At 39.6% G+C, this 24,213-nt stretch overlaps 1 protein-coding gene across 1 annotated transcript in view; it reads right to left on the bottom strand.

Annotated features, from left to right (window-relative positions):
- The window catches only part of LOC139730316 (polypeptide N-acetylgalactosaminyltransferase 10-like), a 60,434-nt gene that overhangs the window by 19,599 nt on the left and 16,622 nt on the right, over positions 1–24,213 (bottom strand). Inside the window, exons 4-6 of the mRNA XM_071641187.1 lie at positions 23,506–23,650; positions 19,940–20,106; positions 10,929–11,114 (exon numbers count right to left, since the gene is read on the bottom strand). Coding sequence (XP_071497288.1) covers positions 10,929–11,114; positions 19,940–20,106; positions 23,506–23,650 — 498 coding nt within the window. The remainder of the gene's footprint in view (positions 1–10,928; positions 11,115–19,939; positions 20,107–23,505; positions 23,651–24,213) is intronic.

The raw sequence follows: 24,213 nt of genomic DNA, 5'->3' as shown, positions 1-24,213 counted from the left end.
ACCGGTATTCTAAACCATTCTCTTCCCCTTTGATTGTTTTAGGCCTATTTGTTTAATTCAACTCTTCTTCCAAATGTTCATGAATGTGAAGACAGAGTAGAGTCTCCCTTTGTAATATTTGGCCCCAAACAATCATAAAACCACAGTATCGTTCACAGTGAGCAGAAGACGTCCTGAGTCACAGAGTAATGTGTGGTCACTACCGGTAAGTGATTACCAGGTCAAGCAGCAAAGTAATCATTATAACTTGAAAGAATTTTCATTTCACAAGAATTTTCATTTCACCCAAATATCAGAACACAGAATAATTACCAAGTAATTGTTGTCATACTGAAGTACTGATTACTGCCACATATACAGATGCAAAAATGAAGAAACAAAAAACAAACAAACAAACAAACAAACAAACAAACAAACAAACAAGAAAAACCCTCCAAAACTCGGAACTGTTTGATGTAGGAAATTGCAATTCACAAACTAGTCATTAGGTATTGCATTGGATTCGCTGAGGTCGAGAACTCTCTGCGCAGTGGATTCACAACTCGGCTAGGTGGCAGCTCTCAGAGCCAATAGCATCCACAATAAATACAGTGAATTGTCGGACCAAAGTCACCTCTGCGGAAACTACAACCCCACTGCATCTCTTAAAATGGGAGATTCTCCCGCCTGGACCCCCAAGCAAACTGGAGACTCTGATCAAGCAAACATGTACAAACTAGATGATGTGCACATAGCATAAATCACAGATGCAAAGTCCCTTGCGGGAAATCCAGTGCCCACTGAAGGGCCCTGGAAATCTAGGGTTATAGGTGCTCTGTATTGCTATCTTAGTCTTATTTCTGAACATAGGGATATGACAAAAAGATTAGCAGAATAAAGTTAAAATTTAAGAGAGAGGAAGCACAGCCAGTGTGAAGAGATTCAAAATCGAATGGGAGGTGGGAGATTTTCATAAGTGGCCTCAAAGCAGGAGACCTCCCTCCAGAAACTTGAGAGTTGGAGTCCCGGTCCCTGCAAACATGATCATCACATTACTGTGATTAAATGCCTCTTTTCTGGACAATGAACAGGATTCAGTGTCAGATGAGTGAAAATCCTTTATTTCAGGTCATTCATATGATGTCCCTTTGCTTTTCGATAATTAAAATCTTAGTCATGAAGGGTTTGCCCCAAGAAAACTGTTCCTCTCTCACTCAGGGCTCTTTAGCATATCCCTTTTACCCCTACATGAACCAGCTATTAATTGTGCAAAACACAATGATCGATACAGCCTAATATCTGCTAAAAAGAATTCAAAATGTATGATCATCACTTTCACTTTGCTATCTGGGCCGGGTACACACACACACACACACACACATACACACAAACGCACACAAACACACACACACACACATACACACATAGATTTTGTGTTGCTTCATTTCTTACAGAACTCTAGTCTTAAAACAGGTACAATTTGCAAAAATCAATCCAAAATGTATGATTGTTACTTTTACTTAATGACACTGGGGAAGTTGAAGAAGAAGAAGAAGAAGAAGAAGAAGAAGAAGAAGAAGAAGAAGAAGAAGGAAAAAAAGAAGAAAAAAAATATATCCTGAAACCAGAACAATTTGCTGAAATATACCCAAAATGTGTGATTCTCACTTCTACTTTCATGCTGGGGTCTGGGTAAAAAGGAAAGGAGGAAAAAAATATTAAGACTTTCTGTCATTCAGTTGCATAGTCTGAAAAGAGGTCTACTGTTAGAAAAGGAAAATACATGACTAGATATCATGGACCGTTTGAATGTTGGACAAAAGTGGCAGACCCCTGTCCCATACCCATTTGGCTTAAGTGTGATAGCCCCCAGTTAACGAGCTTTGCACAGAGAAAGAAAAAAAAAAGAAAGGGGGCACCCAAATTTTGTCATACATCATTGAGACAGCTCTCATGAATTCTTAAAATCAATTTAACGAAAACCTCCCTTCACATATGGGGAGACAAACAAGACGTTGAGAGAGAGAGAGAGGAGGAGGAGAGGGAGGGGGGTTGTTTGTGTAAATGTGAATGGGACGCAGAGAGAAGGGGGTCAGAATGGACTAAGAATTAGCATGCCTAGTTGGAGATGACAGGTAGGAACTGCTGTAACAATACTAATATGGGTGAAGAGATGGATGGAAGCACCTGAATGAAGTAGACACAACTCTTGTGGCTCTGTCATAAGAAATTCAGTAGTTATACGTATTTGGAATTTTAACACACAAGTAAAAGTTTTGTTGGCAAGATTAATGGAAAAAATGAATGAATGAATGAATGAATGAATGAATGAATGAATGAATGAATGAATGAATGAATGAATGAATGAATGAATGTTTAAGGGCCCAATCTTATCAGGAGTTGTGATTATCGGGAAGATTGATCATCCAACTTGATGGCTAATTTGTGAATTAATCCAACCACAGCAACCCTCTTTCAAATGACCAAACAGTCCTCAACAGTCATTCCATGTGTGTGGTGTGTGTGACATTTGTGCTGTGTGGTGTGTGTGTATGTGCGTTCTTACAAATGGCTTCAATCCGAGAAATTGTAGTGTTTCAATCCAGGCAACCGGGGATACGTTTCACACTGAGCATACGCCCATTTTTTTGTTCAGAGTATTTTCACCAAGACAAATGAAAAAGCGCCCTCTTAAGGCCCTACGGGTACCTTAGGGGTAAATAATGCACCTGCTCATTCTGCATATTTAGGACCTGTGTAAGTTTTCACACTATTCAAATGGGGAAACTTGACCATTTTTATACATATCCTCCATTGTTGCATATGCACCTATATACTACATGAAGCCTGATTTTTTACTTTACTAAACTGAATTTACATATTATTTTTTAATGGTTTTCAATTTAAATTAGTCAATTTATTCAAATAGAAAAAAATAGAGAACAAAAAAATAGAGAACAAATTTATAATGGAATATGCCTGGTTACCTTGAGCAAACTATCATTCTCCAGTGGAAACATCTTATGAGAATGTACCATGTGTGTATCTTTCTACAGTCTCACTGGTAGTGTTTCTGATCTCTTTCTTCTTTCTTTCTATCTTTACAAATAACTCCAAGATTAATCTATGGCACTCCATCTTTTCACCTCCCTTTCTTTAATTTCTAGATCTCCAATTGTTTTTTCCATTTTCTCTCTCACTTAACCCCCACCAAAAAAAAAAAGAAAAAGAAAAAGAAAAAGAAAAAAGAAACCCTCTGTTGCTCAGTTTGTCTGGTCTATATATTCAAGCTCATGCCTTCACGTCTGCCAGTCCAGAAAGATTATAGTCCCACTGATGTCTCCCTGTGGATGGAGACATCTTCATCCGCCTCCCACTAGGATGAATAATTTTTTATGTTTACTGCGTTTGGTAACTTTTCTGGCTACATTTGGTATCCCCTCCCACATTCTAATTGCTTCGGCTTGTCAGGGTTCCTCTGGCTTGGAGAGAGGTCAGTAAAGATGGATAGAGAGGAACGGGCCTGGGGACCTGGGTTTGCAGGCTTGGTCCATCATTAATCATGTGCTCTCACATTAGCACACGCCGAAGATAAAATGCATCGAAAGAAAAAAAAAAGATGAAAAAAAGGGCATCTTATCGTCAGATCCCAATTTTTCACTCTCCTGTGTAATGAAATCTTATCCCCATCGCCTGCTTGCCCGTGCTGCGGTATGCATACGTAATATTTGTCAGTCTGCCTCAACGTGGCAGTTGCAGCTCTTTTTGTTTTGTTCTCTTATTCAAAGCCAGCCAAGACGGCTGCAAGAGAGTGTGGAGAAAACGTCAGCTGATACGTGCCTCTCCCTGGTGAGGAACAAGTGTAATACTTCTCCTTTTTTGAGACGAGTTTCATCCCTGAAAGAATTATGAACAGTTCCGCCAAACTTGCCAGTTTCGAAGGGATGGTCCTGAATACTTAGTATGACGCGGGCCAAGACGTGCCCTGCTTACTATACCTTCTGATTGGTTGCGATGAAGCAAACATTGTCGTTGTGGACACGCATTAGACGAAAAATATCCACATACATGGCACTGTAAACGTTTTGTTCATTGTTTTTCTCCTGTTTTGTGCTCTGCTGGTAATGGGAAGAAACATAAAGGCACTTCCATCATGGTCAAAGAGAGAGCAGCCATGTTGTGACCATCTCTAATCTTGAGTCTAAACTTAGACATGGTGTTTAACTCATCCTGACTTTCAGAAACTGGAAGTAATTACGACCACATTTAGACTATACTGTATGAGCTGTTATTTTCGCGAGGGTTTAATTTTTGTGAATTTTGGGGATCACTGTTGGACCGAGAATCTAACAACACACAAAAATATCTCAAACTGACAGGCATTAGTGTAAGTATGATAGCATCAGTGTCAAAATTGCAAAAACAACATCTTGCAAAAATGTCTGTGACCTCCTCGTTTGTGAAAATAACAGCTTATACAGTATCTATGTCAGGCTTAGTTAAAAACAGTGCCTTATCTTAAAAGGGCATTGTACCAGTTTTTTATTTTTTTATATGTTGTTCTTTTAATTCTAAAAGACCCAGCGGTGCAAACAGAATCAAAATTTCATAACGATTTAGTCCGTAATTTCATGTTGAAAATGGAAATTTTTGGGCGAGAATTATGCTAATGAGCTGACGAGCCCGGATGTCGTGATGTCACAGGTGCCAAATGTTTCACTGATTATTATTAGCGCTGTGCACGTACAGCTGTCGACGGAGCGGCGAGTAGAATCTTCTCGGTCCTTGACTGCTCACTAGTCCTAGTCCTATAGTTCTAGTCTAGAGTCTATACCGTATGTACTGAGTGCCGTTTTCTTCTAACTAGGCGTAAACCGTGATTGCCGTTGACTATTTTTTTGGATTTAGATTTTAAGAATCACTCAGTCCTCATCTTTGTTAGATAGTTTGAACTGTGATGTCGAACCATTATCGCTCATCATCAATGCATAGTTAGTGCAACGTTACTTACACACAGTTTTCTACGGGCAGCACGTTCGGACGATGATGCCAATTTCATTTTGCATATCTGGAATATTCCCCACAAATTTGATCTAAATAAAAAGCTTTTGAAGAGATTCCTTTTAAAAATTAATAAATATTGTTTAACATGTTTATTTCAGCTCCATATTGCAATTTTACTAAATAACAGTTTTTGCAGTACTTCGTGTGAGATTTCATCAGTAAATTGACATGTGTAGAACCTTTCTAGTTCGTTTTGCTAAAGTCGGAGGTTGGCACCTGTGACGTATGCCAAATTGTGTGGATCGTTCCTTGGCTTGCTCGTTTTCATTTTTTTTCAAAAAATTATTACAGGCTTATCCTGGGTTTTAGAATCCATTCTTGCCAGTTGTAGGCATCAAAAAATGTAGATTAGAATTATCAGACAAGTAGAAAATGTCAGTACAGGTTTCTTTTAAGTACATAGGTGCAGGGTCTTAATAAACATAACTTCAGAATACCATCCAGCTGCTCTGCATTCCATATGGAATGATGAGAAAACAGCTGATCCAGGTCATGAAAAAACACACATTCACAGAGGGCAGCACAAGGTGAGAATTCACTAAACCAAATCATTGGTATGTAAAGAAAGAGACATGCATGAAAAGGATGGCTCATGGAGAGAAAGTGTCGCGGGAATGATGATCTAGTTTTTTCATCTCTTTTCCCCTCTTCTATGGCCCAACCTGGAGTTATTATGAGTATCGGTTATATTATGAGTATCAAAGGTGCACCACTGCGCTATATTCCCCAGGTCCACATAAATAGTCACCTTCCCCAACAAACATCCATTCACTGGGTCGTGTGGGTGGCGGGAAGGTGTGAACTGTGGCTTTGGTGATGGGAATGCGTAAACAGTGCCTACCTGATCCTACCACCGACGTGGGTTCCACCGCAATTGACGGTGGTTTTTGTTTGACAGACACGTCAAATACTCAAGCAAGACAGATGCCGCAGAGGTGATACCATTAACCAAGATGGAATTGGATTAGCCATGAGATTAATATATCTAACTACTCACCTGACATTACATATTCTGCATAGATCACTGTTATTGTCAGTATATATGTGAAAATCATATCATCTCTTACTGCATGTTCTATTGTTATTCATGCTTTTGTTGTTCATGCTTTATAATGATTATGACAAATAATTATAATGAATGTTTTGATTATATTGGGTTTGAATTATGACTAAAGTGTTCATTTCCAATCTTCATAAAAGTTGAGAAAATTCATGGAATCAAGAGTAAGAGGGAGATCAGCATATGAATGCTGTAAGAATAGTTGGAAGAAAATGCACTGGATAAACTGTTTTAGACTCTATATGATGTTATTTTAGAGCAAAACAGCATCAGTGCAAAGAATACCTAGAAGTGCTGCAAATAAAACATCATGTGGACAGTTTGGTTAAACAGTGATCTTATCTGATGAAACGGTCTGATGCCTGACACACATGCAATATTGACATGATGAATATGACTTTTGTCATTTGCTAATGCAGTGAGTCAACAGGTGCAAAAAAAAAAAAAAAAATCATCTTGTGGAGGTGGAAAATATGTCATCAAAATTTTCCTGTTATTTACTACTAGAGATTATGAAATCATTCATCATGCATTCCTTGCTGGCACCCTGCCATGCCCACATACTACACGACACTTTAGTACCACTGCAGTCATGAAACAAGTGTTATCACATGCAATGTTCTGCTGTCTATGATTGATCATTCAAATTATTCAATGTATTTTGGTTCATATGGACTGACAGGTTCCAGACATTTTGCTTGTGCGACAATTGCTCCCATGAAATATCTGCATGCTAAAGCCAAACATAAATTCTATCCACAAACATAACCCTAACCCTAATCCTAATCCTCATGTCAAACTAAACCTTAAATCCCATCACAACCCTAACCCTAAGTTCTTGGAGAAACTAAGACCAGAGCAATTGTCGCAGGAGCAAATGTTGCAAAAGTTACTAAATAAATTGAAACAATTCCAAATACTACTGAATGGCTATGCTGCAAACTATTAAAAAAGATATTTACCAAACTATGATTGTGTGACAGGCAATTATGAGTCAGAGCAAATCTGTTGAGAACATGAAAATACTGACGTTAGTTTGGGACTGTTAAAATGTTGGCCCTGATATGATTTTCTCCGCTAGATCTTATCCATCGCAAGTGTTCTTAGCAACTTGTTTCTGGTGACAGTGGACTACAGCGATGCTTATCATAAATTTTCTGGTGGTGTCCGAGGAATTATCCTGCAGCTATAGATAATCAAACAGGATTTCAAATGGTAGACACTACACTAAACTGGTAGGTAGAAAAAAATATATATAAGAATCAGCAAAACCTTCTCTTAAAGGAGCCTTACAACCCCCTCCACATATATATATATATATATATATACACACACACACACACACACACACACACACACACACACACACACACACACACACATACACCTTCCAGACATCTTGCCATTGGGCTCTCCCTGGAGGCACCCCCATCCAGAGAGTTCTAATCGTCATGGTGATGAGCTGATAATGACCAGCCACACCACAGGAAGACATCTTCCTTACCCCAGGTGCTGATGAGGTGCGAGAAATTACCCAAGCACATCTTGATCGATGGTATAGGTGCAGATCACATCTACAGTATATTGCCTATATAATGGCAGGGTGATAACGCACGTCTCAACCCATGGAAGACTTCCCTAGTAATTTTCAGCCTAGTTAAATGTTACTAAAGGATAAAACTAGAAATGTCGCTACAGCGACTGGTTATACCCCCGCCAAACAACATTTCATAAGCTTTGGTCAAAACAACATTTCATAAGCTTTGGTCAAAACAACATTTCATAAGCTTTGGTCAAAAAACTGAGGAAGTAGTTAAATCCGCAAGATCTTTCCTTGATCTTCTGCCATTAATATGCCGTTACCATGGCAACGTACTTTCGGGTACTGTCGAAAAATGCGTCTTGCACATCTACAACCAAAGGCACACATCTGTACCAAGTTTCATGGAAATTGGGCAAAAACTAAGGAAGTAGTTTGCAACACAAAATTTTCCATTATTTTGGCTCATAATATGTGAGCTGTTACCATGGCAACATACTTTTTGTCACTGTCAAGAAATGCGTCATGCTGACCTATATCCTAGGACAAACATTCAATATGAATTCCATGAGAATTGGAAGAACACTGATGAAGCAGTTTTGCCATGAAGCATTTTGCCCTATATTTTACCAATAACATGCCGTTACCATGGCAACGCACTTTTTGCCACTGCGGAAATATGTGTCTTGCACATTAACATATTCAGATGAACATCTGTACCTAATTTCATAAAAATTGATCAAAAACTGTGGGAGGAGTTCGCGACGCAAGATTTGTACCCATTTTTGCCCATAATATGCCGTTACCATGGCAACGTACTTTTGGGTACTGTCAAAAAATACGTCTTGCACATCTACAACCCAAGGCACACATCTGTGCCAAGTTTTATGGGAATCGGTTGAAAACTGAGGAAGTAGTTCGCGACGCAAGATTTGCAACGGACCGACCGCCTGACCGCCTGACCGCCCGCCCGACCGACCGACCGCCCGACCGACCGCCCGACCGTCCGCTGATTCCTATATACCCCCTTCAAACTTCGTTTGGCGGGGGCATAAAAAAAAGTCCAGCAGTTTGCATCATCAGTAAATAGTTTATTACAACAAACACTGGATCGCAAGAAAATGAATTTTTGATAGTAATTCACACAGCTGTATTCTCAATACCTGTATGCTGAAAGTGACATTACAACACAAATATGCTATCTTTGTAACACCACTGCCTTACTCTATGTGGGACTAGCCTCAAGTAGATAAAGAGCTCCATTATTTTTTCCATTATTTGGGGGGGGGGGGGGGGGGGAGGGAGGGGTCGAGGAAGGAGCGAGCCTCCAGGACATGTACAAATGGCATAAATAATGGGTAAAATGCCTGGGAGAATTGAAGACAATTTGGTTTAAAGTAAATATGTGACCCTGCATCACAAAACCAACAAAAAGTCGCCACCCATGGATTTTTAGTTAAGGGCAGATTCTGAGAGAGCAGATTCTAAGCTTTAAAATGATGTACAACTCAATTCAAATGGACTCCGCTAACCTACCTAAATATCGGAAAGAAAGCACACACTCTGGAAAAGTGTGAACTGAGAAAAGAGGCTCTGAAGTACAGGGTCTATTCAAGCGCTTAATCTTTCACCAAGCGCTTAATCTTTCACCAAGCCGATGAAAGGGATAAAACACAGGATGTCAACCACCGGAGCAACAACATTGACGGGATTATCAGATTCAGCTGAAATTGAGCATGTTATATTAACACACTCTGTCCATGATTAATGGCAACTTTCAAAGCAGTAGCATTATCCTTTCAAAAGTTATTAAACTTGAAAGTGAAGAGTGTACAAAGGATTTCAAGAAATGAAAAGGGGCCTCAAAGACACACCTGATCACGCTACTCTCCCCCAAAAAAGGGTTGTAGAAAAACTGCTAAAAACACACTTTCCCATTTGTGTTATGATCCCAAAACAAAGAATAATGTAGAAGAAGGATAGTTCTTTCAGAAAATATGAAAAACTCAAGATTGACTTAGTTGACCCATTTCACCTGTTTTGAGTCCTCACGTAAAATCAAGGGGTGCGACTTTTTGTTTGTTCTGTGATGCACGGTCACATATATACAAAGGCACTACCATCACAAGTGCGGAATGAATAGATACTCTCCTCTGCTGGCACATACATAAGTGAGAATGCTGTGAAATATAAATGCGCCCGTTTGAAATGGCACAAGTTGCAGCATCAATACCAAAATAGAAAATACATAGGACACACATAGAGAAAGAAGAGACACAAAGAGATTCTACAGATACATGTAGAGCATGAGATGACAGGATGAAATATGGGTAGGCATCAATTAATGAGAAAGGGGGCGGGGCAGGGGGAATGCAATGATGATATTAACACCTGAAGTACACTTTACGGGAATGTGATACCATCAAGGACTTCCCATTCAGAGCTCTTTCTTTTCCAGCTTTTCAAACTCATGGAAATGGATGGTTTCTCAACACATGACAAGTTTCTCTTCTGTTGCTCCCCCACAAAATACAATTTCATACTCTACTTCTAGCCATTAAAGTTTGATGACGCTCTGAACGAGGGAGGACTGCTTGATGGATGGGAATGCTGTGTGCTCACTGATTATCAGTTCATTGACCCTCATCACCAAGAGCAAGATCGGTGCAGTTTGGAGCTTGAGAGACAAGATTTAACAGAAGTGCCCACTTTTATCAAATTCTTATCTAATATAATGTTCTTTCTCCCCTTTCTAGGGTCTTCTTTCTCCAACAACATTTCTTTTAAGGACTTCATACATATGGTTTTACTGTGAACCTCTCTTCCTCATTTACATTAATATCTAAACTATTAAACAACCCATCTTCTTATTTCAAATGCTGCTCAAAACAACATCATTACAAATTTACACATGTAAAGTCAAATGAATTCACCCCAGCAGTTTGTACATAAAACTATGATGAAAATCATATGTTTGGTCAACAATGTAGTAACTACAACTTCCTATCTCTAAAATACCATTGCTGCCAAGTTGTTACTACCAAACAATCATTCACATTAATGTGGCTGATGTAATCAAGTCCTTTTCATTTTAGTTCACAAAAGAATACTTAGAACAAATCTGTGAGACAAAATGAATGTTCCTCTAAAACACTTTCTCACCTCATGACCTACTTTGTTGATACTGTCACCATTTTTTTTCTTTTTGTTTGATTTTGGATATGAAGTGCCTTTGGACCTCAATGTATATCATGTTTTCCTGCTATAACCACTCATCATTCCTACCTAAAAGTGGTGGCAGCCAATTATAGTTCGCCTCGCAGTGAGAGTCCAGGAAGAGAAGGACATCCCCAGTAGCTGGCTTGGCTCCAAGCAGGCGGGTGCGGATCAGCCCCTCTCGTCGTGGCAACCGAATGATCTTCACCTTTGGAAATTGCTGCATGTACTCATCCAGAGGGGCTTTCAGGTATGCTGTGTAACAAGCAAATGGAAGATAGAAAATACAGTTTTGCAGCTTACATGAACACAAGAGTCAATGATTTTGAGTGTTTAGATAAACAATGAATAACATCTTCAATTAAATATAGACCTCTACCAACCAAGGTATGTGAACCTCAAAAAAACTTTTCTTTGGACTAACCAATAACTAGTTACAAGTATGAACACAAAAGCTGGCAAAAAGCTTAATTTCACATTCGTAAGGCTTTTTTTTTCTTTTTTGCTGTTTGTAAATGGGAGGAAAGTAAATTCCAAATACAGTACTCTCCGCGTAATCGGGTATCGTTTAAACGGGTACTCCGTTTAATTGGGTAGTAATGTCAGAGTCAGTTCCAATGCACATCAAAATTACCTGATAATCGGGTTGCCTCTCCGCATAAATGGGTAAATAATTTTCTTCTCATCTAATTTCTACATTGTACCCACATTTTATCGCAGATATAACACTTAAAGAAATTATGCATGTCAAATTTTCCATGGCTAATCGCATTTTCTGCTTAATTTGCAAAGAAGACCGATCAATTGGGGAGTGATTAAACATGAAAACACATGTACACGTACTGACTTACCACATGAAAACAAACATTACACATGTAACTGGCATTCACATTGAACACACTTGCGCTCCTCCCTTGCTCCGCAACAACATTCACAATATGGGAAATTTGCAAAGAAAATCAGGCCATGCCCCAGCTCCATATAATTTTGCTTTTCCCAAGTCACTTCTCGAAAAGTAACCCGACGTTCTATGTGACTAGTGCACGCAAAGAGATGGAAAATGCCGGAAAACGCCTGCGTGTTAGGGAGGAGTCTATAGTCAAACGGACAAAGTTTTCTGAAGACATATTTGTCCGTAAAAAGAGTGTAAATCATTGCTCGCGACTGAGCAAGTGTAAGGTATGCACAATGTGCCGTGCAAGCATGTGTGTTAAGCATACAGTGTAGGTGTTTGGTGCAGTGCACAATGCATGTAAATACACATTGTGTGTGTCAATTGTGAATGAGACGTGTTCTTCTGTTAATTGGGTACTCTGCTTAATCGGGTAAGAAACGCTCTGCCCGAGCCTACCCGATTATGCGGAGAGTACTGTATAGCAAGCAGTTCTTTGGCCAAACTAAAAAGATAAAACTTTGAAACTGTCTTTTCAACATAGTCAACATACTTTATGAAGTAAAGTGACCTGCCAGTATGATATCTTTAACATACATTCAAAACGGATAACAAACAAAAACACTCACAAAAAGGTAAAACTTCAAATTTTGCAAGACATGGCTCACAAATTACAAGACACATTCTCCCTGGCTGGGGCACTGCACTGTGAGTGTTCTCAGCTATATATGTCCAAGTCATTTCACAGGATGGTAGAAGGAGCGTCACTTTGACACATTGGTGTGAGGACCAGGTGATGACGATTACATGTCTCTTGCCTTTAAGGGCAGACACCGACACACACGTCCTGGCGGTGGGAAAAAAGGGGAGGCGGGGCTGGCTGCAGTTATGAGGTGTCTGCCTCTAGCACAGGAGCTCCCTTGTAATGGGTACCCACCCCCACTTATACAAGTATTTTGTGATCAAAACAACAGGTGTCGAATGGAAAATCCATCTGTCTAAAAGTTGCAGATGAGCAAAGAGTGTATCTTGGATAGTACCTTACTCCCTTTCAATTCTCATTACATCTCCTGTTACACTAACTCTATAGTACATACATGTCGATCAAACATGACATATGTTCATAATATTTATTGCAGGAAGCGCTGAATTGACACTATTTTGAATGGACCTTTAACAGACAGATCATATTAATGGAGATTAAATTAAAGAGAAGGGTGATCCAGGGGTATGTACAAAAGCAAAAGGAACTACTTGCATTATTTCACTTTTGTTTGTATCTATCACCTTCTCCTATTTTTGCCATAAAACCTTGTATCATCACTCCTAGGGGGTGTTTCATCAACGTTTGTCAGCGCTGACAATTTCAGCAAAATCCTTGGTTTTGATTGGATGAGATGCTCTGGTCACTGACTGTTACTATGGTGATTGTCAGCACTGACAAATGTTGATGAAACACCCCCCTGATGAATGCTTTTTATAATTTCATACTTGGTTAAGCATAGAAGACAATGAGGAATTTGTAATACTTAAATAGGATCATACAAAGATTTGAATGAAATTAAAATCTCTGAGTCTAAAGTTTATACAAAAACCTTTGCTAGTCCTTCTTTCGTACTGACCAGATGTTTGAATTTAACAGAGAAGCTGATAGCTGATAATGATAATGAATAACATTTATATAGCGCTTAATACTGATGTTCCTAAGCACATAACCACAAAGATGATCAGTATGTTGTTACACCATAGTGAAACAGTATTACATTGCATGCTTGAAACAGTGCCACATTTAAGAAGATTGTGGATGATTGTTAATGGTTGTAAATGGCTCCAACATAATTGTCAAGAATTAAAAGCTAATGTCTGATGAAAATGTCCTATAGCTGTACAAACTATGCATTTGGAGGGTATAGTTCTAAGGCACCAGAGTATGCTGGGCTAAGACGCATTGTGTCATTTCCTATAATAGACGTCGCTGGTAACTGTTCTTCAGTGATTCATCGAGATGTTGTGCAGGAAAACAAAAATAGCACTAGATTAAAGGTACCGGTACTGCTTGACAATGCTTTACTTCTGGTTTGAGATATATCTGAGCTGTGTGGCTCTACCATCTTCCAGTATCTTTGGTATTGTGTTCATAACAAAGTCATGGTAGATTATGGTTGACTACTGAGTGCTTTGAAAAAGTGAAAATCTGTGATTGATTGGACGTACCACGCTCATATTTCCAATTAACATCAGTATTGGGACATGTATCTTTACAGTAAATTTTCATTAGCACAGAGGTTGTGTTTATGAATAGATAAATGATGACAGCACAATTTTTCAACAATTTTGTATATGTTCAAGTTGTTGTTTTTTTTTAATCCATTTGAACAACCTGATACACTTCAGTCATCAAAGTTCAACATTTTTTTTTTTCAATTCAGCCCCTAAGATGATACATTGTCTTTAACAATGGCACTGGTTCTGAGCTGCTAACCAGTGGAATGGGATCAATTGCCTATTTTTTATTTTTTGTTCAACTTCAGTCTAAGTCTGATGAAACTTCTAAAAGCTTATTCTTGGAGTCTGATAACTCTCAAGGAAACAGGGAGGGGACGTTCACAAGCCAGGAGAGGAAATTATCAATTTCTTTGCTTTGATTACTTGGCATCGACAGGTTTGATGAAAATATGCGGGGAACGGCAACCACAAATGTGACCTACCATATGTGCAACATACACATTGAATGAAACCTAACATCAGGTTTGCTTTGTTTGTTTGTTCATTTGTTTGTTTGTTTGTTTTGGCTGTATGATATTTTTTTTCAAAGAACTGCACAAACACTGATCAGTAGTGCAGTGAGATAATTACATTACACTATTTATCATTCTGCACTGAGAGGTTTGTAGCAATGTCAGCATCTATCCAATGAAGGAACCAATAATTAAAACACAAAGTTGGATGCTAATTCCAACAAAATTTAAACGTGGAGTGATGGCAGAAATGACATGAAGCAGATGAAGACAAATACTTGTGTGCACATTTTGATGATCATTCAAGTAATAGAAATTGCTTCAGCAAATCATTTCAAGAGATTGATAAAATGTTCTCACAGCTTCTCATGAGTTACCAGCTTCTTCTTGACTAACAGAAGCCAAAACTGGTACTGTATGTCAAAATGGCACAAGTGATGCGTGAGAATAATGGAAATAAAAGTGATGATGAAAAAGATGATAATAATCAAAGTAAAATAGCAATACTTCTAGTCATTATGATTATTATCATCACATTAAAAATAATGATTATGATTTAATAATCATCATTTCCTTAGCTCGCATATATTTTGCAACAGGAGGTGAAACTTAATATTTCACCGTTTTCTCATTTTACATGTAACTTTAATCATATTTTCATTAATCTCTATGTTAGATTTTCCTCTAAATAATAAAAGCAATGTAACCGTGGAGTTGCTTTGCACTTCAGGGTTTATCAGACCCGTGCCAAAATTAGGCAACCAGCACATGTCAAAGAGAATTAATGGCCGCTCATCACGTCAGCATGACCAGAATTGGACAGCTGTCCCTTCATCCCATTCAGATTCATCCTTTGAACGTCGGGAGCAGTGAACCCTTTCTCTCTCTCTCTCCCCCCCCCCACTACCTTCTCTCTTTTTCTCTACATCTGACTCATCCTATGCTGATGGATGCGTTGCCTCTTTTAAAGATGAGGAAGAGATACTGTGAGGTATGTTATCTGACCCCCCAACGCCAAGTCAGTGAAAGTGACGGATATTCATCCTCCGTCAAACACTGAGAGAGAGAGAGAGAGAGTGTGTTATCCGTATCATGTGATATCTTGACACATTACACTCGTCACCGTTCTCGCATTCTCAACTTACTTTTCACGAGGAAAGCTGAGAGAAAAGCATATAATTGTTGACAATGTGCTTTAAAAGATATTAGGATGCGTTATCTGCTTGTGTTATCTGAGAAGACATAGCTTAAGCACCATGCCTAAACTTTGAAAAGTTAACTGATAAAATAGTTGTGATAAAGATGGGTATGATTTCAAAAATATCTCAAATTGTTTGTCATGGATATTCACATTAAAGCTCTTAGACTACCAGTTGGTGCAGTCAAATGATTGGGGATGATTACAAGAACCCCAGACATATCATATAACAGTGTATGCACTTACAGGGGCTAGCCCTTATCTACTCCTACCCTTATCAGTTTGCATTTTAATTGAGTTTGCTAATTCAGAAGAAAAAAAAATGTTGTACATTGTGGGGAAACATTTCACCTACCTATAATGAATTTCATTGATTCTACATCATTGCGGAAATGTGCTTGGTGTTCAAATACCACTGAACAAATTGATGTTTGAACATGATTGTGGGAGAAGTTCACTGCCATAGAAATAGTATCTTTATATAGTAGTTGGTACTGATTATGTCTCAAGTATAGCAAACCTTGTAAAGGGTCTGCTATTAGTTCTTGATTTTCTTCAATCAGTCTTCTTCTTCTTCTTCTTCTTTATTTTTGGTCAAATTTGTTGATACTTCAGTTGATAGTTAGCTTTTACTCATCACAGAATTTATAAATATTCTTCTATCTTTAATCTGCAATAACTGCAACATTTCTAGTTTTTCTACATAGTTAGTAAACAAAATCACAATGAACAATTTATACATGTAAGTACTAGACAGTTTCCATGACAAATTGAAAAAGGTTATCAAACAATATCAGAGTCCTGTTTCATAAAGCTTGTTATCAGTAACAACTACCACGTTTCTATGCCAAATTTGCTCTCAGCCAATCAGATGCAAGGATTTCAGAAGCTTTGAACAACTATTGTAATTTGTTGTTGGTAACAGGTTTTATGAAACTGGACCAATGTCACAATTTTCTAATTCAAGAATTCAGTCAAATCATGAGCTCTTCAAAGAAAATGCATCATATCAAGTTTAAACTAAAAACAATATGATAGACTATCTCACAATCCAAGCATGATGGTTGGATACTGAGACATGTATATATACTTGGTAAACAAGGCTCAACTGCATTCATTGCAATCACTACTTGACATTCCCAGCCAAACTCTGGTCCTATTTAATATGTGTTAAAAATCACACTTTTTTTGCCCTGTTCAAATTTGCACTGAAAGCAATGGAATTTGTACAGTAGTAAACTCAAGGATTTATATTGGTCACAAGATGATCACTTGCCACCAGTGAGGCAACCATGTGTTTGCAGCTTCACAGACAAAGTTTTGGCAAAGTCTCACTTCAGTTGCACATTCCAGGAAGTTTGGGATTTTTTTGTTCATCCTCTTCCTCAGTGACTTCGTCATGTCTGTAAGTTGGTTCCATGACATTTGCTCTTGCGACAATTGCTCTGATGAAATACCTGCACGCTAAGCAGAGACTCCAACCCAAAGCACCTTCTGATCTGGAGATTCTCCCGCCTGAAACCCCTAGCAAACGGGAGATTCCAAGTTGATGTGTGAGAAGCGCGAAATTCCCAGGGTTCTAAATGCTCTCTGGTGCTATCTAAGGCTTATTTTTTCAACATACGATAGCAATAAGTAAGAAATCCTTTCTAACGGGAGACACAGAGCCAGGGCGGGAGAAATTAAATCATAAGCGGGAGAACGGGAGATTTTGCAAAAATGGGTTTTCGGCGGGAGATCTCCCGTCGAAAACGGGAGAGTTGGAGTCTCTGGCTAAGCCAAACACAGATTCTACCCCAAAACATAACCCTAACCCTAATCCTAATCCTTTCATCAAACTAAACCTAAAACCCTATCCTTTCATCAAACTATTAAAACCTAAAACCCTATCACAACCCTGACCCTAACCCTCCCCTCCCCCTCCCCCCACTCCTTGGAGAAAATAAGACTGGAACAATTGTCACAAGAGCAAATGTTGTGTCACCATCATATAAAGACTACTACAAGCAAATGTAAATGGCCCTAGAGTGGAGTATTTGCTTTCACCTGTTCTGATCCAGAAAAGACTCCCATCCCCATAATCCTCACCCCCACCCCTACTCCAACAAAATCCTGGTAATTCTAACACTGCACATGCTTTATTAATGACCTTCCCTGACACTGGCCATGTGTTGTTGTTGTTGTTTTTTTCTTTCCCCTTTGTTCGACGCATGTGTCTGTTGTGTCACACACATTTGTCTGTTGAGAGAGAAGAGAGTGTCATGTGTAAATGAGGTGTTGGTAATCTCCCACTGTGTCCTTACACCCTGGGATGACCATCTGTAACCCCACTCTCACGAGGTGCTTTGATAGTCTTCCTTCAAGACTGTGGCCTCCATCTGCAGGTCAAAACAATTTTCTGTGATATCTTTGAGTCATTTCAGACTGGTAAGTGGTAAAGATCTTGTTGGACGTGTCAGTGGATATATACAGTCAAACCTGTCTCAGCGACCACCTGTCTAGATAGCAGTCATCTGCCGTATACGACCATTAAAACCAATTCCCTCTAAGAGGAAAAAGTATGTTAAAGAGCCTGTCTATAGCGGCCACCTGTCTATAATGGTCACTTGTTCATCTCCCTTGGGTGGCTGCTATAGAAAAGTTTGACTGTATTTCTATGTCATTTTGTTTGTTTGCTTGTTCATTTTGTCTAATCCAGTAATTGCTTGTAAGTCTTAGAGCTAACCTGACTTGTGTTCCTCCTTAACACATTTCTCAAATCATGTTGGTCTGAAGAAGGTGTTTTCCCATTGAATTCAGATGAGCATTTGCAGTCTGAAGTTTGACCTCTTAAATACAATAAAGGAGGTAGAGTTTAACTTGACCTTGCATTCATGGTGCATGCATACATACATATCCTTGCATGTATGCATACAGAGCTTTGCCTGTTTGATTAAACAGGCTATTGAATTTGTGACACAGTTGTCATATGGAATGTTGTTTGCAGTAATAATGATAGGAGTCATTGGGACTCTGACTTAATGTCTGAATGTTAACTTTAATTACACATCTAGAAACATGATTATATACAGGTTCTTTTGCAAGTGTGAAACCCCTCTCTATTTTTCAATATATACTCTTTTGCATGCATAAGGCAGTTGCCTGGCAGTCCTGGCAGCCAGTTCTTGGCCACCTCATGAACTGTTCACACATCAACTTCAAAGCACCTTGAGTATTCACAGCCTATTCACACATGGGCTAAAGGGGTCAACTCAGAGGCTTCATGAAGTAAATGTCACTGTTCATCGTTGCTCTTGCTCAGCAAAGACAGATTCTCAGGACCAAATATCACTCTATCACCAATTAAGATTTCCCTTTAACCTGTTGAGGACGAGTCCCGAGTATACTTAGGCAGGCGTCTATGGGAAATGCGTGTTGTAGCAAAAAAATAGCTAAAGATATAACTGAGAACATGTCAGGGCAGGGCAATTACCCCCTGATGACAATTACCCCCCCCCCCACTAAATACTGTATACGCTATAATTTTCGCGTACATAAATTTTCGCGAATTGCCGCTGTCACACATTTTCGCGAGTGGTTAAATTCGCGATTGGGGGACCAGAGAAAATATGAAGTGGCAAAGAAAGTGTGAATTTTCAACTTACTAGCAAATAAGAATGATACTAGTTATACAATGCATGGAAAAAACTTACCAAACTCTGCGAACTAGTAAGTTAGAATTCAACATTTTTGAAGTGGTTAAAAGTCTATTGCGCTAGATTTCTGACGAGTGGTCCCCTTGCGATAATGGATTGGCTCTCTACACTGAGTATTCGTAAGTAGACGTGGACGTGCTAAATGTACGTAAACAAGCTTAGTCAGTATGGTTTGTTCGGTAAGCCATGACATGGTATACTAGTACTGAAATGTTCGTATCATCAAGGCAAGGGATTCATTTTGGAAGGTAAATATTTTCGCGTGTTGTTAATTTCGCGAATAGCTCCCAACTCGCGAAATTTGCGAAAATAAAACCCCCGCGAAATATATAGCGTATACAGTACTGGTTGGTGATAAGGTTAGAGTAAAGATTAGGGTAACGGTTGAGTTTAGGGTTAGAGTTTGGGTTACGGTTAGGATAAGGTTCAGGATTAGGATTAGGGTTTGGGTCAGGGGAAGTTGTAATTATCCAGAGGATAACTGCCCTAGAACCACTGAGAAAGATATTAAAAGTCATGTAGCAGACATATGAGTGGGAGCTACGCTCTATACTGACCTCTGTCGCTGAAGTCGTCCACAAGGATGATTTCGTGAATGAGGTGCTCCGGTGAGCGGTTGAACACGCTGTGGACAGTGCGCTTTAACGTGGACAGGGCCTCATTGTGGAACGGGATGACCACGCTGACGTTGGGTAGTTTTGCTAAATATTTGACCTCTTTGCACCTGCGTACACAGACAAAGATATATACAGAATGAGAGAGAGAGAGAGAGTGAGAGAGAGATAAGAATAGACAGACAGATAGATAGGTAGATAGACCAGAGAGACAGGAAAAACAGGGTAGAGAAGGCACAAACACATGGTCACCATCCACACATACTTCAAATGGGCAGGTCAATATCACATAAATACACACTATTGATGAATATATTCATAATATGTTTGTAGAAAGAGAGACGTCTTGCAGGTGAACTTTTAGTATTTGAGACATACAATAATTCTAAAAGGGAAGATACTGAACTGATCAGATTGGGGGAGCAGTTCAGTGAAATATTCCCTGTATCATGTGTTACATTTTCAATAGCTGTGAAGTACTACAATGTAGCTTTGCAGTCTGCCATGTGAACCACATATGTGGGATTTCTATTCCAACTAAATGTTGAATATGTTCTTTTGTAATATATGCAGCTCTTTCTCACTATAAAGTTGCTGATATACCAAAACTGGTGAAAGATTTTCTTACAGTGACAGGAAGTCATGAATGAAAGAAAGACATTTAACACTTGTACAAATCTGCAGTCATGTTATGAAACTCACTTTGAATAGGAAATTGGGGCCTTTGGCAATACTCCACAATGGTGGTTGAAAAGTCACTTACGATCTGAGTACGCTGGGAATAACTGACAATGGAGCTTCTGGTTGCTATAGCAATGACATTGCAGACAGCTGTTGACAGGATACAATGTATTATCCAGGGCTCTCTAGATAACATCACTAACTCAGTCACATCTAAGGTTTGGTGCACTATCAGCCATATGGCTACTCTGGCTCAATTTTGGCCTTGGATTAGAATAAATAAATAAATATTGCAAAATACATCCCCCAAAACAAAGAAACAAACTAAATTGTATCAAAGAGCAATTCTTGGTATTTTCAAAAAAAGTGCTACTTTTAGAAATGCTACAGAAATGTGAACTACATTTTCCCCGTATGTGAAACAAGAACCAGATTGTATCAAAATGCAGCAATGTGTGAGCGCTGTTGCTACTGTAACAATGCACATTTTGTATTTGCTAACACAAGGATCCCTTGCGAACACATTGATACTGGTCTATGTGAAAACACGCTACATCCAGTTGATGAAATTAAAAATTCCTGCATGTCAATGGACCTCTTCCTCTCTCAACCATCATTGATCAGTTTGGGTTAAAAATATGATCCTAATCTTCGGCTTGATGGGGGCAATTGCTCGGTGGGTGCTCTGCTGCCAATGATGGCTGCCCAGAGATTGCGCCCCGGGGAGCGCGGCGCTCCAGCCTAATCGCCACCGACGTCTATTTGATTAAATTCCATCCCAGCCTACTGCTGACATCACGTCCAGGACAGCAGTCGGGTGCCTGGCAGCAGGCGTGCACAATTCGAGGAACGGCATGCCTAATCCCATTAAACACTAGAACCAAGGAGGAGAGTTTTGTTGTTGTTCTTGTTGTTGTTGTTTTTCTCTTCTCATTTCTCTTCTTCTTCTTTTTCTTGGGGGTGGGGGTGGGGGAGAATTTTATGTGTCTTTCTCAGAAAACAGACATTAGCAAAGGTATGGCCTTTAGAAATATAGTACACTGGATCTCCAGCTACTGTGTGAATGGCACTTGGTACTGCCATGCACTATTCACAGCACACAGAAAGCCCTTCACACAGCACTTTACAGGTACAGTGCTGGAAAGACATTGAACCACTCAACACCACATAAAGCCTGGATTATTTGTCTGCCTTGAGACTGTTGGTACTTTTAAATAATTTGGGACTGATATGGAATATACAAAATAGAAACTGGAAGGAGACAAGAGACCCGCGGGTCTAGCGCTCACCTGAGTATCGCAAGTTCACCTTTCACGCAGTCACTAATCTAAATTATTCACAGCTCTACCAAAATTTGACCAGGCATTCTGAAGTAGAAGATGAAAATATACAATAAGGGCCCACATTTTTAAAGATTCCTTAATTTGGGGAATTGGGGGCCCCCTGGGGCCCTCTGGGTGGGGCATGGTGCCCATTTTGATAAATTGAGATCCTGACCCCCTAAGGATGCTACCTGCCAAGTTTGACGAAAATCTATCATGAGGTTTTCAGGAAGAAGATGACAATGTACGATTCAGGCCCCCATTTGGACCTTCCTAACCAACCCCCCCCCCCCCCCCCCCACCCCTGCCCCCAAGAGGGGCACCCCTGGATCTCCTATGAACAAACTCGAAACTACAGTCATTAATGTACTCACTCATAGTATTATCTTAGCTGTATAACTTCTGATTCTAGAGAAAATTTTTAACGATTCCTTCATTTGGGGGGTTTGGGCCCCCCTGGGGGCCCCCTGGGTGGGACATGGTGCCCATTTTAACAAATTGAGATCCTAACCCCTTAGGGATGCTACCTGCCAAGTTTGGTGAAAATGGGTCATGGGGTTCTAAAAAAGAAGATAAAAATGTACAATTTAGGCCCCATTAGGACCCCTCCTCACCTCCCTCCCCTGGGTCCCAAGGGGGGCACCCCTGATTCTGCCATGAACAAACTTGAAACTGCAGTCATCAATGTACTAACTCATAGTATTAACTTAGCTCCATCACTTCTGGTTCTAGAGAAGAAGATTTTTAAAGATTCCTTAATTTTGGGGGATTTGGGCCCCCTGGGGGTCCCCTGGGGGCCCCCTGGGTGGGGCATGGTGCCCATTTTAACAAATTGAGTTCCTAACCCCCTAGGGATGCTACCTGCCAAGTTTGGTGAAAATGGGTCATGGGGTTCTCAAGAAGAAGATGAAAATGTACAATTTAGGCCCCATTAGAACCCCTCCCCACCCCCCTCCCCTGGGTCCCAAGGGGGGCATCCCTGATTCTGCCATGAACAAACTTGAAACTACAGTCATCAATGAACTAACTCATAGTATTAACTTAGCTCTATCACTTCTGGTTCTAGAGAAGAAGATTTTTAAAGATTCCTTAATTTTGGGGGGTTTGGGCCCCCCTGGGGGCCCCCTGGGTGGGTCATGGTGCCCATTTTAACAAATTGAGTTCCTAACCCCCTAGGGATGCTACCTGCCAAGTTTGATGAAAATCGGTCTTGGGGTTTTCAAGAAGAAGATGAAAATGTAAAAAGTTTACGCACGACGCACGACGGACGACGGACGACGGACGACGGACGACGGACGACGCACGACGCACGACGCACGACGCACGACGGACGCCGGACGAAGGGCGATCGCAATAGCTCACTTGAGCCTTTGGCTCAGGTGAGCTAAAAATGGATTGTATCACATAAGCAAAAGCATTATAACTATCAAAACCAAAAAAAAAAGTGAAAGAGAAAAGAATGAATGTCAAATACGTAGGAGTATCATAAGAATTGCCACAACTCACCTTGGATTTCTGATGTCAGGTAGTGACCTGTCCAAAGAGACCATATCACTGACCCGCTCATTGAAGCCATTGGCACTAGTGTCAGCCTTTGCTGACCGCTTCATGCTGTCGGTCAACTTGACGCCCACGCCATGTTCTCCTGGGCCTACGAGTAAAATGATTGAATTAATTAAAATAACATGTAAGAAAATAATCAGTAATTCAGAGATTTGCACTGGCGACAAGAACTTGAAAGAATTTCATTTACAGGCATAATTTGCCATTTGCAGATGAAACCAAAACCCAGCATTAGTGCTTTAAAATAGTTTTAAAATGTGAGTTGGGGATAGAAACAACCACTGTAAAAATTTTAATTGGTAAAATCGATGTTAAATATTGTTGCATACAAAATGTGAACAATAGTCATAATGAAAATGTTTCCAGACTAAACTGTCTGCAGTTATGGTTTATTGAGAAAAATACAGATAAAAACCTCCTTATATTTTAGGCTTTATCGTAAAACTTTTATATGATAGGATGTCTTGTGGTACAACAGACCTAAAAATGTACACTATGCATTAAATGTCATATCTTGAAATTTTTTTAAATCACTGTTCCCAAAGGCAAATAGGACCTTTAAAATTCTGTTCATCATCTACAAAGAACTGAAGAGGTCAAGTCCTGGTTAAAACACTAACATAATTGCCAAAACACTGATCTTACAAGCAT

This window comes from Diadema antillarum, unplaced genomic scaffold (genome assembly GCF_040938485.1).
Source record: "Diadema antillarum isolate AM-2024a unplaced genomic scaffold, OU_Dant_1.0 seq00000301_RagTag, whole genome shotgun sequence".
Taxonomy (NCBI): Eukaryota; Metazoa; Echinodermata; class Echinoidea; order Diadematoida; family Diadematidae; genus Diadema; species Diadema antillarum.
The sequence above is the reverse complement of the archived record's forward strand: the minus strand, read 5'-3'. Positions and strand labels throughout refer to the sequence as shown.